The sequence below is a fragment of the Taudactylus pleione genome, unplaced genomic scaffold, assembly GCF_031769625.1.
Source record: "Taudactylus pleione unplaced genomic scaffold, aTauple2 ptg000259l, whole genome shotgun sequence".
Lineage (NCBI taxonomy): Eukaryota > Metazoa > Chordata > Amphibia > Anura > Myobatrachidae > Taudactylus > Taudactylus pleione.
In genome coordinates, this window is record NW_028284661.1 from 95,371 (window position 1) to 113,191 (window position 17,821).

Here is a 17,821-nt window from a genome sequence, read left to right on the forward strand (position 1 = left end):
CTCAAATCCTTTCTTAATGCTGCTGGTTGGCTCATCTGTGTCTCCAACCACTCTGCCTCACCACTCTGCACTACACTACCCTTAATCTTTTCCAACTTCCACCTCCAGGATTTCACTTGTGTTGCTCCCTAACCTTATAACTCACTCCCCTTCCCTATTAGACACTCATCCTTTCTGCATTGTTTCAAACCATATTTATAGAGCTCCCTTTTATAGGGGTATATTCAATTGGGCACGAGGTTTAGCGAGGCTAAAACCTTGCGCCCCTCGCGGCCAATTTCGAAATCCCACGGGTATGCGCGCTCCCGATACCTTCAGGATTCAATTAAAAAAACAGTGGACGGGGGGTTTTCATCAATGAAAACCCCGCGCCGCATAAGTTGAAAATTTTTTTTTTTTTAAATCACTTACCTGCCCGGGTCTCCGTGGCTCCCAGTGGCTTCCCCTCTCTCTTCTTACTGAAGAGGGGGCTGCTGGGAGTCCTGGGAGCTGATGGGAGGAGCAAGGGCTCCTGGGAGATGTAGTTCTCCCAGTGCCCATTCCAGGGGGGGCCACACACACCGCACTGGGGGTCACAAACACACTCACTCAAACACACTTACATACAGCACATACACTGACATACTCACCGCTGCTGCAGAAGAGCTGGCTCCCGAAGCTGGATGCAGAAGAAGATGCAGAAGACAGCGCTGAGGAAGGTGAGTAAGTAAGGACTAATTAAGCTAATTGGTTACTTCCAATTGTTTAATTAGTCCTCAGGGGGGGTACCGCGGGGTTGTCAGAGCAAGTCCCGATGCTTTTTCCGTAAATCATTGATTTTAGGAAAAATCACCCTTGCTCAGGAGGTGCGTGAAAAAAAACCTCCAGGTGCGTGTCTTTTAAAAAAACACGCACCTAATGGAATAGCAAAAACCCGCACCTGCAGGAAAAACTTTGCAGGTGCGGGTTTTTTTGCTATTCTCGCACACTAATGAATTTGCCCCATAGTGTCAATTTTATATTGAGCCGATGTTATAAAGAGCTTGCACTGTATTTGATACTTTTTGCTGTATTTGTAAATAGTTCAAACACAACAGAGAAGGCAAAACAAAAATATGTTCTTGTGAAAGCAACTGGAATTACTAGTGGACAACTGTTTTTTTTGTTTTTGTTTTTTTTTAATGTGTATTACCCTTTATCATTATAATATTGTCATAATTGTTTACCAGCATAAGACATAATAACTAGCACAGTGAAATAACAGACTTTGAACATTTAATTTTAAATAAGGTTTACATTAGAAATAAATAATAATAATAATAATAATAATAATAATTTCCTGACATCCTATATAGATGTTGCTATATACTTTACAGATTAGATAAAGTTTCTCCTGATGTCTCAAAGGTGCTTGTTCACTTAAATTTCTTTGCTTTTTTCTCATCAGTCTTTCTCAGGAAAGTTATTCCTATTTCAGTGACATCATCCCCTTTTAGTCTGTCTTGGACAAAAGTGACATCAGCTGGTAAATGAATCTGAAAAGATACAATATGACAATCTGTAACTTTCACTAATAATATATTCAATAGTACTGTACAATCCAGAGGGTGCTATGCAAACACATCAGTGTCTACCCCAAGGATATCCTTTAGAAATCTTGGGGACTGCTACCTTCTCCACCCCTCATTCAAGTGACTACAATAGAGACAACTCTAGTCACAGCTATGCAAACCTGAGCTAATTAATGCTCTTGACTAGTATGCAAAGCAGTTTTTCTGATGAATACTATACATAAAGTAGAATTATACTCAGTAGGTTACAAGGCTGCATAGGTTTTTATTTCAAAGGTTTTTTTTTTCCTTCTAAGTAGCACTACATGTACAGCATAACTTAAAGAGTTCTTACTAGCTTTGGACCTCATTCAGAGGCGGTCGCAAGAAGCGATCGCTCTCTCTGAATGAGGGCGGGCGCTACTTGTTTTTTGGTGCGGCCTCCTGGTCGCAAGCTAAGCTGTGGATTACCACCCACAGTTTAGCTAGCGACCAGGGTGATGGTCGCGATGGTGATCACCATCGCGACCATCGGGGCTTGCGACCTGACCGTAAGGTTGGGTCTGGGCATTCGCAAGCCCCAGGGAGCTTTCTGCTCTGATTGAGCAGGAAGCTCCCCACTGACATCCCTGCTGATGTCAGTGCGGCCGCCCACAAAATGGTAGGCGTTCGTTAAGGAATGCCTCCGTTTTGGAAACCACCCCCCGGCCCGCCTACAAAAAGGGGTGAGCTGTCGATCGACAGCCCCCCCCTTTTGTAGTGAGCTCCGGAGCGAGAGAGTTTCTCTCTAGCTCAGGGGCTTGCGCACGCGCACTGCGGCCACTGCGCATGCGCAGGGCTACCCATCGACCCGGTTGAGAGCACATCGGTGCTTGCGACTGGGTCTGAATGACTCCCTATATCCTCTGCAATCAGTGAGGGATGATCTTCCTATTCTTTCATTACAGGTAAACATCTATTTGCACCAGGCATCTATTATAGAAATACCAATGCTGTCTGGACTACATTGATTTTCTAGGTAAACATCGATTTGCACCAGGCATCTATTATAGAAATACCAATGCTGTCTGGAATACACTGATTTTCTAGGTAAACATCTATTTGCACCAGGCATCTATTATAGAAATACCAATGCTGTCTGGAATACACTGATTTTCTAGGTAAACATCTATTTGCACCAGGCATCTATTATAGAAATACCAATGCTGTCTGTAATACACTGATTTTCTAGGTATATTGTCTTTACTTAATATCTATAAACTCCAGAGTGACTTAATATCTTACTATATAATTATATATTATCTCCTAGATTCATAGGATGTTGTTTAGGCTCTGTTTGTTAGCATTAGAATTTTATGACTTGTATCTTGTGTGGATGAGGTTATTGGGGTGGGTGCAATCAGTGATATGCTTTACTATATACTCAGTAGGTTACAAGGCTGCATAGGTTTTTATTTCAAAGTGGTTTTTTTTTCCAAGTGGGACTACATGTACTGCATAACTTAAAGAGTTAGACAGGAGTTAAACAGGAGGAAGACAGGAGGACAACATTTTAGAGGAACTCTCTATAACAGTGATTCTCAAACTCGGTCCTCAGGACCCCACACAGTTCATGTTTTGCTGGTCACCCAGCAGGTGCACAGGTGTAATCATTACTCACTGACACATTTTAAAAGGTCCACAGGTGGAGCTAATTATTTCACTTGATTCAGTGTGGAGACATGGAAAACATGCACTGTTTGGGGTCCTGAGGACCGAGTTTGAGAACCTGTGCTCTATAACTTGGAAAAAATTACAAAGGATCTTCTGAGCTTCTGGATACTCTGCAACTCAGCCACCAGCTTTCATTATAACCTGGAGACACCTTTTGCCAACACCCTGCTTCAGCATTGCAAGCAACTACCTGCTTGCTGAACATTTAATTCTTGTATGTTTGTGTTTCTACTCTACACTGTTTAAATCATTCCAGTACCACTGTCAATTTATCTCTATACCACTGTAGTATCTACCATTGTAGTATCTACACCTATACCTTTTTTTTATAATCATACTTTATACTAATTCTACAGTCCTGCAACTTTAACAGCTCTAAACTCCTTTTGTTTATAATATACTATTGTAGTTGTGCCTTTACATCTTCCAGCACTGTTCTACCTTTAATCTGATTGTGATATTTGAACTGTATTGCTCCTGTATCTCACACTCATTACTACTACTGACTCCCCCCACCCCCCCCCCAACTGCCTTATCTACACTATGGCCCTCATTCAGAGGCAGTTGCAAGAAGCGATCACTCGCTCTGAATGAGGACGGCTGCTTACCTTTTTAGGTGCGGCCTCCTGGTCACTAGCTAAGCTGTGGGTTACCACCCACAGCTTCATCGACTGACCAGGGCGATGGTTGCAATGGTCAACACCATCGGGGCTTGCGACGAGACCCTAAGGTTGGATCTCGGCAACCGCAAGGGAGCTTCCTGCTCTGATCGAGCAGGAAGCTCCCCACTGACATCACTGCTGATGTCAGTGCGGCCGGCCCAAAATGGCAGGCGTTCCGTCAGGAACACCTCCGTTTGTGTAGCCACCTGCCCCGCCTACAAATTGGGGTGAGCTGACGATCAACATCGATAGCTGCTCCTTTTGTAGTGAGCTCTGGAGCTAGAGAATTTCTCTCTCACTCCGGGGCTTGCACACATGCAGTGTGGTCGCTGCACGTGTGCAGGGCCTTAACATCGACCCAGTTGCTAGCGCTCAGCACTTGTGACTGGGTCTGAATGAGATCCTATGTCTCTTTTCTTCTACTCCTCCCTCACTCAGCAGCTACATTATTTTCTCCTCTACCACCAGTTTTCACCTCTTTTCTCCATCCATAGTCCCCTCTACCTTCTTCCTCTCCTTCCCCTCCTCTGTCTCTCTTCATCACATATAAGTCTCTCCACTGCATCTCCCACAACTCCAGTATTATTCACTTCTCTTCCACTATGGTCCTGCTGCACCACCACTAAACCCTGCACCCTCTCTTTTCTCCAAGTTACCTGTCCTCCCCCCCCCCACACCACACTAAACCTCCACCTTACAAACCACCTGCTGTCACCCTTCCTCATTCAGAAGCCAGTCACATACTCCCACACTCCTTATCCCCCTGCTCTAGATCAATATCACCTCCACACTACATCAACCCTAATATTCTCATTCTCCTCCCAACTCTTACATTTGTCCCTCTCTCCTGTTCCCTCTGGAAAGCCAGTTCTGTCTATAATAAACTGGTCCCTGTTTATGAGCGCTTCAACTGCAATGCCTTGATTCTCCTTGCCATCACCAAACCCTGGATTTACCCATCTGACAGCACTGCTCCTGCAGCTCTCCTTTGGGGGCCTCACATTCTCTCACACACCCTGGCCTGGAGGTTTCCATGGTGGTGGTCTTGGGGTCCTTCTATCCTTGGGTCACTCCTACCAACTCTTACCTTCTGAATCCTCCATCTCATTCTTTCCATTCGACACTCATGACATTTGCCTCTTCCAACTTCTTCAAGTAGCTGCCTTTTTTCATCTCCCTGGCCTTCACTCAAAATTCCTCCATCACTTGGCTTCCTGGCTCTTAATCTTCCAATGGGCTCTCAAGACCCATTTCTTCCTCAATGCTTTCCAGTGCTCATCCTAACCCACTACTCTATGCTCCTTCCTCACTATCTAGCCCAACTGTGTCACCCCTGTTTGTCTGACCCTCCCCTTTAGAATGTAAGCTCTTGTGAGCAGGGCTCTCTTCCCTCACATGCTTCTTTTTGCCTTACTTTTACTTTCATTTACAATGGCACCTAAAACTTGGTTACGGACACCCTGCTGCTTATTTAGGTGTTATGCAGCCTTGTTTATAAATCATGTACTTGTCCTGCACTGTCTGTACTGTTAATAACTGTTGTATTGCGTGCTCATTTGTTTCTGTACTTTGTTAGGTGCTGCGGAACCCTTGTGGCGCCATATAAATAAAGGATAATAAAAATAATAATAATAATTATGACCTAGTTTAATATTGCTATATATCTTGCTACCACTAGATGGCAATGTGTATTAGGAATTTTTGGGATTCTCTCTCAATTGGATTATCTTTGATTAAAAATGATTAGTCAACAATAAGATCCTACATCCTGTGTATATTTGTACTTAAGGCCCGTATGATACTTTATTGTAATATGTGAGCCTTGCTATAACATACAGTATGCTCTACACTTTTTGTAACCTGTCTTCCTACTTGTATCTGTGACTATAAAGACTGTTTTATTTATAATACTAGAGTATTTGAATTTTGCATAAAGAATGATATATCCTTGAAACTTACAAACCCAAAGTTAATTTTGGTGACAATTGGGCAATGAGGGGCCTATTTTATGTGGCTGGTGTACAAGAGATGTGTAAAGAAAAATCCCAGATTGGTGACTACCGTATAAAACTATGAGGTCCATGTACTAAAACTCCACTTGTCATGGAGAAAAAGACGCTCCTGCTTCGCCTACTAACGCTGTGAATCAGGAGGTGGCTATCGCGATTGTTACTAAGAATCGCCCCTCAGCAGTGACTGCACAGACACATTTCCTGCTGACTCACCTCCAGTCTCCTGTCACTTGCAGCTGAGAAGATTATTTCTTTGTCAAAACTTTATTGACATGCGACCAAAGGGTCAAGTTTTGTGCATGCATCAAAGTACATAACCGTAGTTGCAGTGAGTCCTCATTTGCAAAGTGATTGACAGTTAGGGGTTGTTTGGGGGAGGTAATGGGAAGGGAATCGGTATGAATTACTGCCGGACCTTAGCCCGGCGGGTGAAATACCGACGCCGGAAGACCGGCACATGAAGATCCCGATTGATGTAAGTAAGACCCCTAACCCTCCTCTCTCCCCCTCCTAACCCTCCCTTAGGGGTGCCTAACCCTAACCACCCCCCTAGTGCCTAAGCCCATACCTCCCAACATGACCCTCTCCAGGAGGGACACAATGCTCTGGTCCTGGACTTCCCTGGTAAGAGGTGGGGCTGCAGCGCAGTTCAAAATTCAAATAGGGGAGCCACACCAACTGTCATTTCACACACTGCCAAACATCACTGGCTGGGACTCACTGGCAGTTGGTGTGACTCCCCTATTTGAATTTTGGACTGTACTGCAGCCCCACCTCTGGAGCCGCCACCAATCATAAAATACCAGGGAAGTCCAGGACCAGAGCATTATGTCCCTCCTGGAGAGGGTCATGTTGGGAGGTATGCCTAAGCCTAACCTCCCCCCAGGGGTGCCTAAACCTAACCCCCCCTCAGCGCACCCTAAACCTAACCCTCCCAGGGGGGTGCCTACACCTAACCTCCCCCTGGTGGTGCCTGACACTAACCCCCCTTCCCCTACCCTAACCCTCCTGGTGCGGGGGGGGTGTCTGACCCTAAGTCCCCAACCTAACCCTCCCCCCCACGGCTATCAGCTCCCAACACCCAGCTCACCTACGTTCGGTATGCCAGGCATCAGGATTTTGGCATGCGGCTAATGATAGGCGTCAGTATTTAGACACCTATCATTAGTCCCATGCTGAGATTTCACTGTCGGGAAGCCGTGGTCGGCATTTCGACCGCCGGCTTCCTGACTACATCCCAATGGGGGAAGTAGTGAAAAATAATGCAGGCGTGTCCCGGCGGTTTTGGGGGCATATCGGGGCCAGTGTCGTCCCGTACGCAGATAAGGTGGTTCTGCGTGACAATAGGGCTACTCAGATGGTCGATTATCGAATAACTGAAAGTGATGGCAGCTGTGTGTATGTACACAGTTGCTTGGATTTGTGATGACACCAGTGTGCATCTCAATACATTATTCAGTGTCTGCATCATTTACGTATTTTCACACAACAGCTGTATACAGGATTGCAGCTGTGATGGCATTAGCGTACTTCTCTAAATCAGGTCCAAAGAGGAGTTACTTCTACTGTGAGGAGGAGGCAGATAACGGCAGCTAGAGGTGACAAAGCCAGCACCGAAGAAGATGACAGCTGACTGTGCTAAGCACCGAAGAAGACGACAGCGCTAAGTGCCAAATTCGGCATTATACCGGCATTAAACCGAAATTAAACTGAAGGAGACCACTCTAACCTGAAACTATTCTTTAACAAGAACATATGGACAAAGTATAATCAAGAAATGTAAGTTCACAATATCTACACTACAAGCAACTGCTGTCTTCATCACCTGGACAATCTTCACTGGCCTCTGTTTGCTCACTATAAGAACTTACACCTGCTATTATTTGTACTGACTCGCTCGTTTCACAAACAACTCATAGCTTACTGTATTCAGTGCCAATTTTAGTATATGTCTTAGAAATAATATCTTCCCACCTCTCTTCTTTTCCTAGCCTGTCAACTGTCTTCTAATTCAGTTTACTATAATATTCCATTTCTCCTCTTTTCCTCTGCTCAATAATAGTTTGGAAATTTTGCAGGCACATTTTCCTCCATTGTACTGTTACTCGCTTCTCTGCACTCATACTTTATTCCCACATCTAGTTTTCCTCCCCCTACCCAACTTTTCCACACCATTATCATGTGTACCTCCCCCTCCACTCACTATTTACCTAATACTCTGCTCTACCCCCTTTTTCCACCTATATCATTTCCCCCTTGTCTCCTCCACCTCCTCCTTCCTTTATCTCCCCTCCTCTGTCTGCCGTCCTCCCTCTCCTCTCCCACTAATACACTTTCATTCTCTTCTACCCCTCCTATGTCCTACTACCCCACTGATAATCCTTCCTCCAAACCTCCTCTCCATGTCACCCCATACCACCCCCATCATATTAAACTCCCTGCCAACCACCTACAGGTTCCCTTCCCAGCACTGGCCCCCGCATAATCTCTCCACTACATTCATCTCGGCCACCCATATTAAACTCACCTTCTCGCTACAGCAACCCAAATAATCTAATTCACATCTCTCCCACAAACACTGTCCCTCTATCCTGTGCCCTCTGGAATGCCAGTTCAGTATGTAACAAACTCGTACCCACACATGACCTTTTCATCTCTAAAAACTTGCATCTCCTAGCCATTACTGAAACCTGGATTTCACCCTCTGACACCACTTCCCCTGCTGCTCTCTCCTCTGGGGGCCTCATCTTCTCTCATACCCCTCGGCCTGGGGGTCGCCATGGTGGTGGGGTAGGGGTCCTTCTATCTCCCGGTTACTTCTACCAACTCCTACCCTCTGAACCATCTCTTACTTTCTCTACATTTGAGGTTCATGCTATACGCCTCTTCCAACCAGTTCACCTTAGAGTAGCTTTCATTTACCGTCCCCCTGGCCCTCCTTCCAAATTCATTGACAACTTCGCTTCCTGGCTTCCTCACTTTCTCTCCTCTGACCTTCCCTCTATTATCCTAGGTGACTTCAATATTCCTATTGATATCCCCACAGAAGCCTCTGCCTCCAAACTCCTCACCCTCATGTCTTCATTTGGTCTCTCCCAATGGACCTCTTCACCCTCCCATGTGAGTGGGCATTCACTTGACCTGGTCTTCACTCACCGTTGTGATATTTCTGATTACTCCAATTCCCCATTCCCCCTCTCAGACCATCACCTTCTCTCTTTTAACCTATCCCTCTCTCCTTCCCTTCCTCTACCTCCTAAGGCCACTATCACTAAGCGTAACATTGACGCTATTGACACCGTTTCTTTTCTTCCCAGCTTGACTCACTTCTCTCCCCTATCCTCTCTCTCTCCTGCCCTGAACAAGCCATTTCTCTATACAATACCTCCCTTACTTCTGCTCTGGAGTCTGTTGCTCCGGCGATCACTATTCACCCTCGCAGATTTACACCTCAACCCTGGCATTCCAAATGCACCAGATACCTGCAAAAGTGTTCGCGAACTGCCGAACGACAGTGGAGAAAATCACGCTCTAAGGCTGATTTTCTCCATTTCAAATTTATGCTATCATCATACAGTGCTGCCCTTTCCCTCTCTAAACAGTCATATTTCAAGAACCTCAACTCCTCTCAGTCCTCAAATCCCCAACGTCTCTTCACCACCTTCAACTCCCTCCTCCGCCCACCCCCTCCTCGTCTCCCCTCCACGCTCTCTGCCCTTGATTTTGATACCTACTTTACATCTAAAATTGACTCCATACGTCAGGACATCATATCCCACCAGTCCCCCTGCTATCCACCTCCTCTCTTCCCAGATCACCCCTCTCCTTCAATTTTACAGACTCTAACTTTCTTCTCCCCTGTATCTGTAGAGGAAGTCATGTCCCTCATCCAGTCCTCCCCCCCTTCCACCTCCCCCCTTGACCCTATCCCTTCACGTCTCTTCCGCTACCTCTCTCCTTCTGCCTGCTCCCATCTTGCCCACCTCTTTAATCTCTCCCTATTATCAGGCACTGTCCCGTCTGCATTCAAACATGCCCTTGTCTCCCCCATACTAAAAAAATCAACCCTCTCTCCTCCCTTTTGCTTCCAAGCTCCTTGAGCGTGTTGTTTTCAAGCGCCTTACCACCTTTCTTTCCTCTCATTCCCTCCTTGACCCTTTTCAGTCTGGCTTCCATTCTCTCCACTCCACTGAAACTGCCCTCACAAAAGTCAGCAATGACCTCCTTGCTGCTAAATCCAAGGGCCACTACTCTCTGCTCATTCTCCTTGACCTTTCTGCTGCTTTTGACACTGTGGACCACCCTCTCCATCTGCAAACCCTTCACTCCCTTGGTCTGCGTGACACTGCCCTCTATTGGCTATCCTCCTACCTCTCTGACCGATCCTTCTCTGTCTCCTCTCATGACTCCTCTTCTCCCCCACAGCCTCTTGCAGAGGGTGTTCCCCAAGGTTCTGTTCTTGGACCTCTCCTTTTCTCACTCTATACATCCTCACTAGGTGAACGCATCAGCTCTTTTGACCTCCAATATCATCTCTATGCTGATGATACTCAAATCTACCTTTCCTCCCCTGACCTCTCTCCCTCTCTCCTCACTCGTGTCTCCAACTGTCTCTCTGCCATTACTTCCTGGATGTCCCAGCGATTTCTTAAACTTAATATGTCTAAGACTGAGCTAATCATCTTCCCTCCCCCCTACATAACCACACTTCCCACCATTTCTTTATCAATTGATGGCACAACTATCTCCTCTAGCCCCAAAGTGCGCTGTCTCCTCCCTCTCCTTCAAACCACATATCCAGAACCTCTCACAGTCTTGTCGCTTTCATCTTAAAAATATTTCCAAGATTAGGCCCTTTCTCACCCAGGATGCCACTAAAACCCTCATACACTCATTGGTCATCTCCAGATTGGACTACTGTAACCTTCTCCTATCTGGCCTCCCCAAATCTCTTCTCTCCCCTCTCCAGTCTGTCCTCAATGCTGCTGCTCGGCTCATCTTCCTCTCAAAATGCTCTGCATCTGCCTCCCCTCTCCTACAAGCCCTCCTCTGGCTCCCCTTCCCCTTTAGAACCCAATTTAAGGTTCTCACACTCACTTACAAAGCCCTCAGCCATTCCTCTCCCATTTACATCTCTGATCTCATCTCCCTTCACTCTCCTGTCCGCCCTCTTCGTTCAACAAATGCACGCTGCCTCTCATGCCAATTGATTACTTCCTCCCTCTCCCGCCTCCAAGATTTTGCCCGCGCTGCTCCCCACCTTTGGAACTCTCTCCCGCTTCCCATCAGACTCTCCACCTCTCTACAATCCTTCAAACGGGCTCTCAAGACCCACTATTTCATCAAAGCCTTCCAGCTCTCATCTTAACTTGCTGCTACATACTCCTTCCTCCCTGCCTACCCTGTTTCACCCCTGTTTGTCTGTCCCTCCCCCTTAGTGTGTAAGCTCCTTTGAGCAGGGCCCTCTACCCTCTTGTGCATCTCCTTACTATACCTTCATCTACTTTTTACTCTCTACCAGGGCACCTAACACTTAATTGCTTTGCATTGTTGCTTATCTGGGTGTTATGGTCGTGAATGTAGCAATGTATATTATGCATGTCCTGTAATGTATTGTACTGTACTGTAAGTCACTGTAAATCAATCTATTTGTTTATGTACTTTGTAAGGTGCTGCAGAACACTTGTGGCGCCATATAAATAAACGATAATAATAATAATAATAATAATAATAATAATAATAATAAGTGTCTTTGTTACACATGAGACACTTAGCGCTGCACTAGCAGGCTGAGGGGAGAGAAAACGAGAAGCGATATGTACAGGTATTAACCCTGCATTCTTAGGGCTAAAATTTACTAAAAGGAGAGTTTTTTAGAAGTGGAGATGTTGCCCATAGCAACCAATCAGATTCTACTTAACATTTAACTAGCACCTTCTAGAAGATAAAACTCTCACTTTAGTAAATTTACCCCATGGGTTAATTTTGTCAGAATCAATTAACCTACCAGAATGTTTTTGGACTGTGTAGCACACAGAGGAAACCCATGGGGAGAACATACAAACTCCTCACAAGTAGGGCCCTGGGCGTGAATGAAACTACAATAGGATAGAAGCTAATTTAGTCAGTTGCTCACAACTGTACTTAAGGGTTGGGTTAGGTTTTTCCCCCAGAACCATGCCACTACAGAGGAATATGGATTACGTACACTACACGCGGGGACTATTCTATTTTTCAACTGTTCAATATAACAGATGGTTGAACAGACCTGCTGGACTGAGCCCAGTGGAGTCTGATTAGGGGCCCACAAAATAGGCTGGTAGCTATGGGGATTGCTGGTAAAGGTAAAGTCTGGGTCTATATGCTGTAGTTTGGCGGAACACAAGACTGCTACTGAATTCTAGAGTGCTGGGAAAGCTTTCTGATTATTCTTGCAAATAAGTGCCTTGCTATGTAAATGATTAGAGATGTGGTGTACCATTAATATGCAAAAAAGCACTGCCTTCATTGTTTAGTAAGAGGCACTGTATAGGATGAACAGGGTTTGGTATAGAATGCAGTGACAATGCATATATAATATTTTATGGACCTTAGTCAGAAAAACTGTACCATTTCTAGAGCTCCTCGTATGACTCCAGAGAGGAGATTACAGTAATTCAGTGATGATCTCCCAGTGGGAAGCTCTTCAACAAACTCAGCGAGAGGATTTTTATCCAGAATAAGGGAAAATCCATTTCCACCAGCATTACCACCAATAGTAGAAGGGGTGATCCCAAGGTACATTTTGAAGGCCACCTATGGTTACAAAAAAAGAATAAATATTTGTGCTAGCTAGCAACTGACAATTTTCACAACTTTCACATCAAAAAGAAAATTAAAACACACACAAAGATACATTTAGTTCAGAAAAAAATATATAATATACAATGTAAGAAAATGTTTGGCATAAGGAGGGTATTTTTAGGACTGACCTATATTTTAACTACTAAAGCAGGGCTACTAGAAAATACCAAAGATTGGAGATGCAGGGACAAATGTAATAGGGTGACAGTTTAGAAGATGTGAGAGTTTAGCAGTAAACTCTCACATTGGTCGAGTTTTATCTTCAAAAAGGAAAACATCTGGATGAGAGTTTAAATTGTGTTTTTTGAGTCTAAAAACATGTGAGTTTGCCTGTTATCGGACTCTATTACATTGGCCAGGATTAAAAAGTATCAGAGCTTACTGCTAAACTCTCACATTTTCTAAACTCTCACCCTGTTATATTTGGGGGCATATGTATCAAAGCTAGATGTGAGATAAAATTGTGAGATGTGCATCACCAACCAACCAGCTTCTAACTTACATTTTACAGACTGTCTTTAAGAAATGATAGTTTGGAGCTGATTGGTTGTTGATATATATTTCACAATTTTATCTCACATCAAGCTTTGATACATATGCCCCTTGGCCCGCAATGACGTGTTGCGATGCATGTATTAGTGCTGTCCCTCTCTTCTCTTATTTTGCAAAAAAGGTAACTCAAACAAATTATCTCAATTTTATTAAATGACCACTACAATTGTTTTTGTTCAAAACTTCCATAAGTATGAATGTTCGCATACTGTATATCCATATTATTAGCCTTACTCACTGCTCAACATATCCTTTTGCATAATAGTTTCCAGTAGCAATATCTATGCAGAATTCCTTCATTGATGTAAACAAGTCTTTAATATCAATGTATACATTAGCACGGGTTAAAGTAAATGTAAGAAAAAGTGGGCAGAATGGGAAAAATAGCACAGGGAGGAATGGGCCCCATTGAAAGGCATGATATTGCCAATTGTCATGGTAGGATAGGCCATAGTATCACAGGCCATAATGGCCAAACCTCTCAGTTTGTCACAATGTATGTAAAACAGACATTGGCAATTTACAACTTATTACATAATATAGGAGATTTCTTTTCAGCCAATAAACTAGTTAGAACAGGGGAGTGAAAGGGCATGTCAGAGTGTATATAGCCACAGATGAGCCTATAAGTACTGTATGTGTAACTGTTGCTCTACACCTGGAGCAAAGATCAGGCTCATGATCATAACAGAACTTTGCAGTATAAAATCAATAAGTACATTTTAAAAATAGTGTGCCACCAGCACATTTAGCTTAGGCTTGTTGCCGCAATTGTGAAAAGATTAATAATGTTGGGTTTACCTGATACAGCCTCAACCAGCAGCAGTATATAACAGGCTATTTTGGTCACACTATATGCAGTGTGGGGACCCCTTGTTATAATGTGACTGAATTGTCTAGTGGAATTGGTTCCACAAGTAATGTGGGCTCCTCCCAATGAATTAAACATGTTGAAAGTACATGTGCTCTTCCCAACACCTATGCCTGGAGGATATTGGGGTAATAAAAAGTTAAACGTATGAAATTAACATTTGGCTTTTCTGGTCCAAGAAGACTGTTTTGAACTGTTTTGGTATGCCTACGCTTGTAGAACTATCAACTTTTCCATAGCTGCCAAAGATTTCCCCAAATCCTCTGTTACCAATCTACTAAATCCAAGATGGGAATCCAATTCCAGAGCTTAATTTAAGTGGAATAAAAATGAAAAATTGTATAGATGCAGCAAGCTAGGAGGTTTATCATAACTAAACAATACAGAGCACCTACACTATACTGGGTCAAACTGTGAGAAAATTGCTCTAATTGGTTGGTAGATACAACGTACTTCATTGATACATTTTATAGATGGTGCTTTTGTTCAAAACTTCCATAAGTATGAATGTTCGCATGCTGTATATCCATATTGTCTAGTTGAATTGGTTCCACAAGTAATGTGGATTTAGGCAGTTGATCATGAGTCAGAAGGGAGGAGAGAAATAGGGCAGAAGTTGGAGAACATCAGTCTGGGTCAAGAGATGGTTTCTTTGTGAATTGTAGTGTTATTTGAGGGTCTTTCAATACAGTGTAGTTACAGTTATTGGGGCTCCTCTTATATGAAAACACATTTTATTTTTTTTTATTTTTTTTTTAAGTTTGAGTACATTTTCTTATATAATTTTTGGTTGATGCATGTTATTGCACTATTGGTTGTTTTTAACTATTTAGAAAATAAAATATTTTTTACCAACACGCTATCACAAAGGTGTGTTTGAGGTGAGTGTAATTTTCTAGCTCATTTTTTTACCAAATTGTGTGAACTATGCACGCTGGGACTAATATTGAGCTTGAGCAAAATCAGCGTAAAATTACTAACAAAAGCACAATTCACATGGAAGAGGATTGCCAGTCCAAATTATTTGAAGCTTTATCCTCCCCTGTACATACTTGTCTACTCTTCCTGAATATTTGCGAGACTCCCAATTTCTGGATGGCTCTCCCAGACTCATGTAAGAGCAGACAAGTTTCCCGGAATTCACCGCTGCTGTCCCTTGACTGCCCATTTCACGAGTGAATTGGTGGTCCGTAAGGCAGTATGGCGCAATGTGTCGTAAATAGCCTCATTGTGGTCCAGCAAACCCCCCCTCCCTCCACCACTTTGCTAAGCCAGGATTTGCGGCTTTGTAACGCGGTTGTGGGGTCACAATGATACAATCATGGCACCACACCCCCGTACCATCTGCCCAGCTGCCCTCTCCCGGAGACCATTGCCAAAGAGTAGTAAGTATGCCCCTTTATCAGGTGAGCACATTTTAATAAATCTGTAAAACACAAAACTTATCACACATCAGTACAGTATGTGTGTTTCTGTTTTACTTTCCAAGTTTTGGATCTGCATACATATTGCTGGCACATTGCCATTAACAAATGAGTTAGGAATATACCATTTATATGATTACTGAAACAAATATATACTACATTTTAGTAACTATGGGCCTGATTCAGAGCCGGTCGCTATTTGCGGTCGTTCGTTCAAAAAAAAGGGGTGGCTATTCAAATGAACCGTTCACTCTTTGCGGTCTGTTCACGCCTCTAGGTCTGAACGAGCGAACAAAACTTGCGGTCGTTTTTGGGAATCTATGCCCCCTGGCCGCTCGCATCCTACGCCATGTCCGCTATTTATTAGATTAATCGAGTACATCGACCAGGGTATGAGCTGCTCGCTATTCTTGTGGTTGGTTTTTGCTACCACAATTTTGCGAGCAGTTCTGGCTATAAAATAACCCAGTGACGTGCTGAATGACGCTGCTGTTCTAATTATGCACACCCATAAAACGCCCGTTTTGACCTGAAAGCACGCCTGCGATCGGATCTCCACTCCCCGTTTTCAAGCACCTTCCCCTGTTACCACCCACATTCGCCTCTTTCTGTCACTCAAATTATCAGGCATTCGCTATTTTGCGAGCACATGAATTTCGACCGCACTGACTGGTTCGCGCATGCGTATAACGATCCGTACGCATGCGCAGTTGTGCAAACATCGCTCGGAGCGAACGAGCGTCCGCTTACGAGTAGAGTTTGATGGTGCATACACACGGTCAGATTTTTCTTCAGATCTGAACGATAACGATTTAAAAAATCGTTCAATCGTTCATATCTGAAGGAAAATCTGACATATCTGTCAGATCTGTCAGATGAATGATATGAACGATGCGCGTTCCCGATGATCAGATAACGATATCTGATATCTGATGTGTTTGCAGTCAGACTTGGACGATACCATTCATTTTAATGTAGTCAAAAATCGTTCAATCGTTCAAATCTTTTGTCAAATCGTTCAAATCGTTCATCTGACAGATCTGACAAATCTGACCGTGTGTATGCACCATTACATGTGTGTTAAGGTTTTTCGTGCATAAAATAGGCATTTATGTACTATGCACGCATACATACACTGCATCCTTATAGAGATTCAGTAGCATGGCAATTATCTCACCATCCTGCCAACTTCACTAGAAAGTGGGTAAGATGCAGGAGATCTGGATACTCTTCCAGGGCTACAGGGGGCTCCCCAAAATTACAGAACTTTCCCATATTATGGAATTTTCCAATATTTAACCTAAATAAATATACTGCTGCAGTTTTGGCAACAAACCTTGTGTGATTTATTCTGGTTGATTATAAAAGGTTAGAGGTGTTGGGGCAGAGGTTCCTGAGTCAATCCCTGGTGGATGGAAGACCCGGCCATTACCCTTGAGGCCTGTACAGATTCAAGACTGTGAGGAGTTAACTGCTATCTTGCACATGGCCCTCTCCATAGGTATGTACCAAAGGGGTGTTACATATATGTTTGTAGTAAAATTATTGAAATGGTGTCATCAAAAAGTGAAAACAGTTATTCTCATAAAAGTTGTTATTTTGTTGAAGCCTATTTTTAACTTGCAGTTTTTCTCCAATTATTATTATTAATATTATTATTATTATTATTATTATTATTATTATTATTATTATTATCATCAAGCGGCTATCAATGTGCACTAGTGGAGTTTTGACAGTTGTAGCCTTTGTCTATTTCCAGTATAGTACCTTGCTTTCTAATGTCAGATCATTTGATTACATCATAGTGTTAGCTCAATAAGTCTTCTCATTAAAGGATATGAACACATGGTTTCTCAGCTCCCTGTACCATCCTGTGCTACACTATCGGCACTGTCATCCCCCTCCGTCCCTTCCCTCCCCCGCAGCTTGTACCAATAACTCTAGCTTATGGGTGGAAGGCTGGGTTCTTTCAAAGGCGGCAAGGTTGTGGTCCTGGCAGGGTCGGTGCAAGGTTTCTTGGCACCCTGGGCATTTCTTCAGCCTTACGCCCCCCCCCACCCTCAACCCTAAAAATGAACCAAAGCTGCACCACACAGTTTAAATATTAGCAGGACTTACCTATATTGTGCCTTGACTGGTGTGCATATTACATTGCCAGACTCCATGCTCTAAACCAATGTAGTAGAAGTGCTAGTCTGAGTGGGAAGTGGCTCAG

At 43.7% G+C, this 17,821-nt stretch overlaps 1 protein-coding gene across 1 annotated transcript in view; it reads right to left on the reverse strand.

The window, feature by feature from the left end:
- Positions 1-1,196: 1,196 nt before the first annotated feature.
- Positions 1,197-17,821, reverse strand: part of TRAPPC3L (trafficking protein particle complex subunit 3L) — a 118,892-nt gene continuing 102,267 nt past the window's right edge. The window contains exons 5-6 of the mRNA XM_088480992.1: positions 12,526-12,711; positions 1,197-1,514 (exon numbers count right to left, since the gene is read on the reverse strand). Coding sequence (XP_088337118.1) covers positions 1,395-1,514; positions 12,526-12,711 — 306 coding nt within the window. The 3' untranslated portion in view covers positions 1,197-1,394. The remainder of the gene's footprint in view (positions 1,515-12,525; positions 12,712-17,821) is intronic.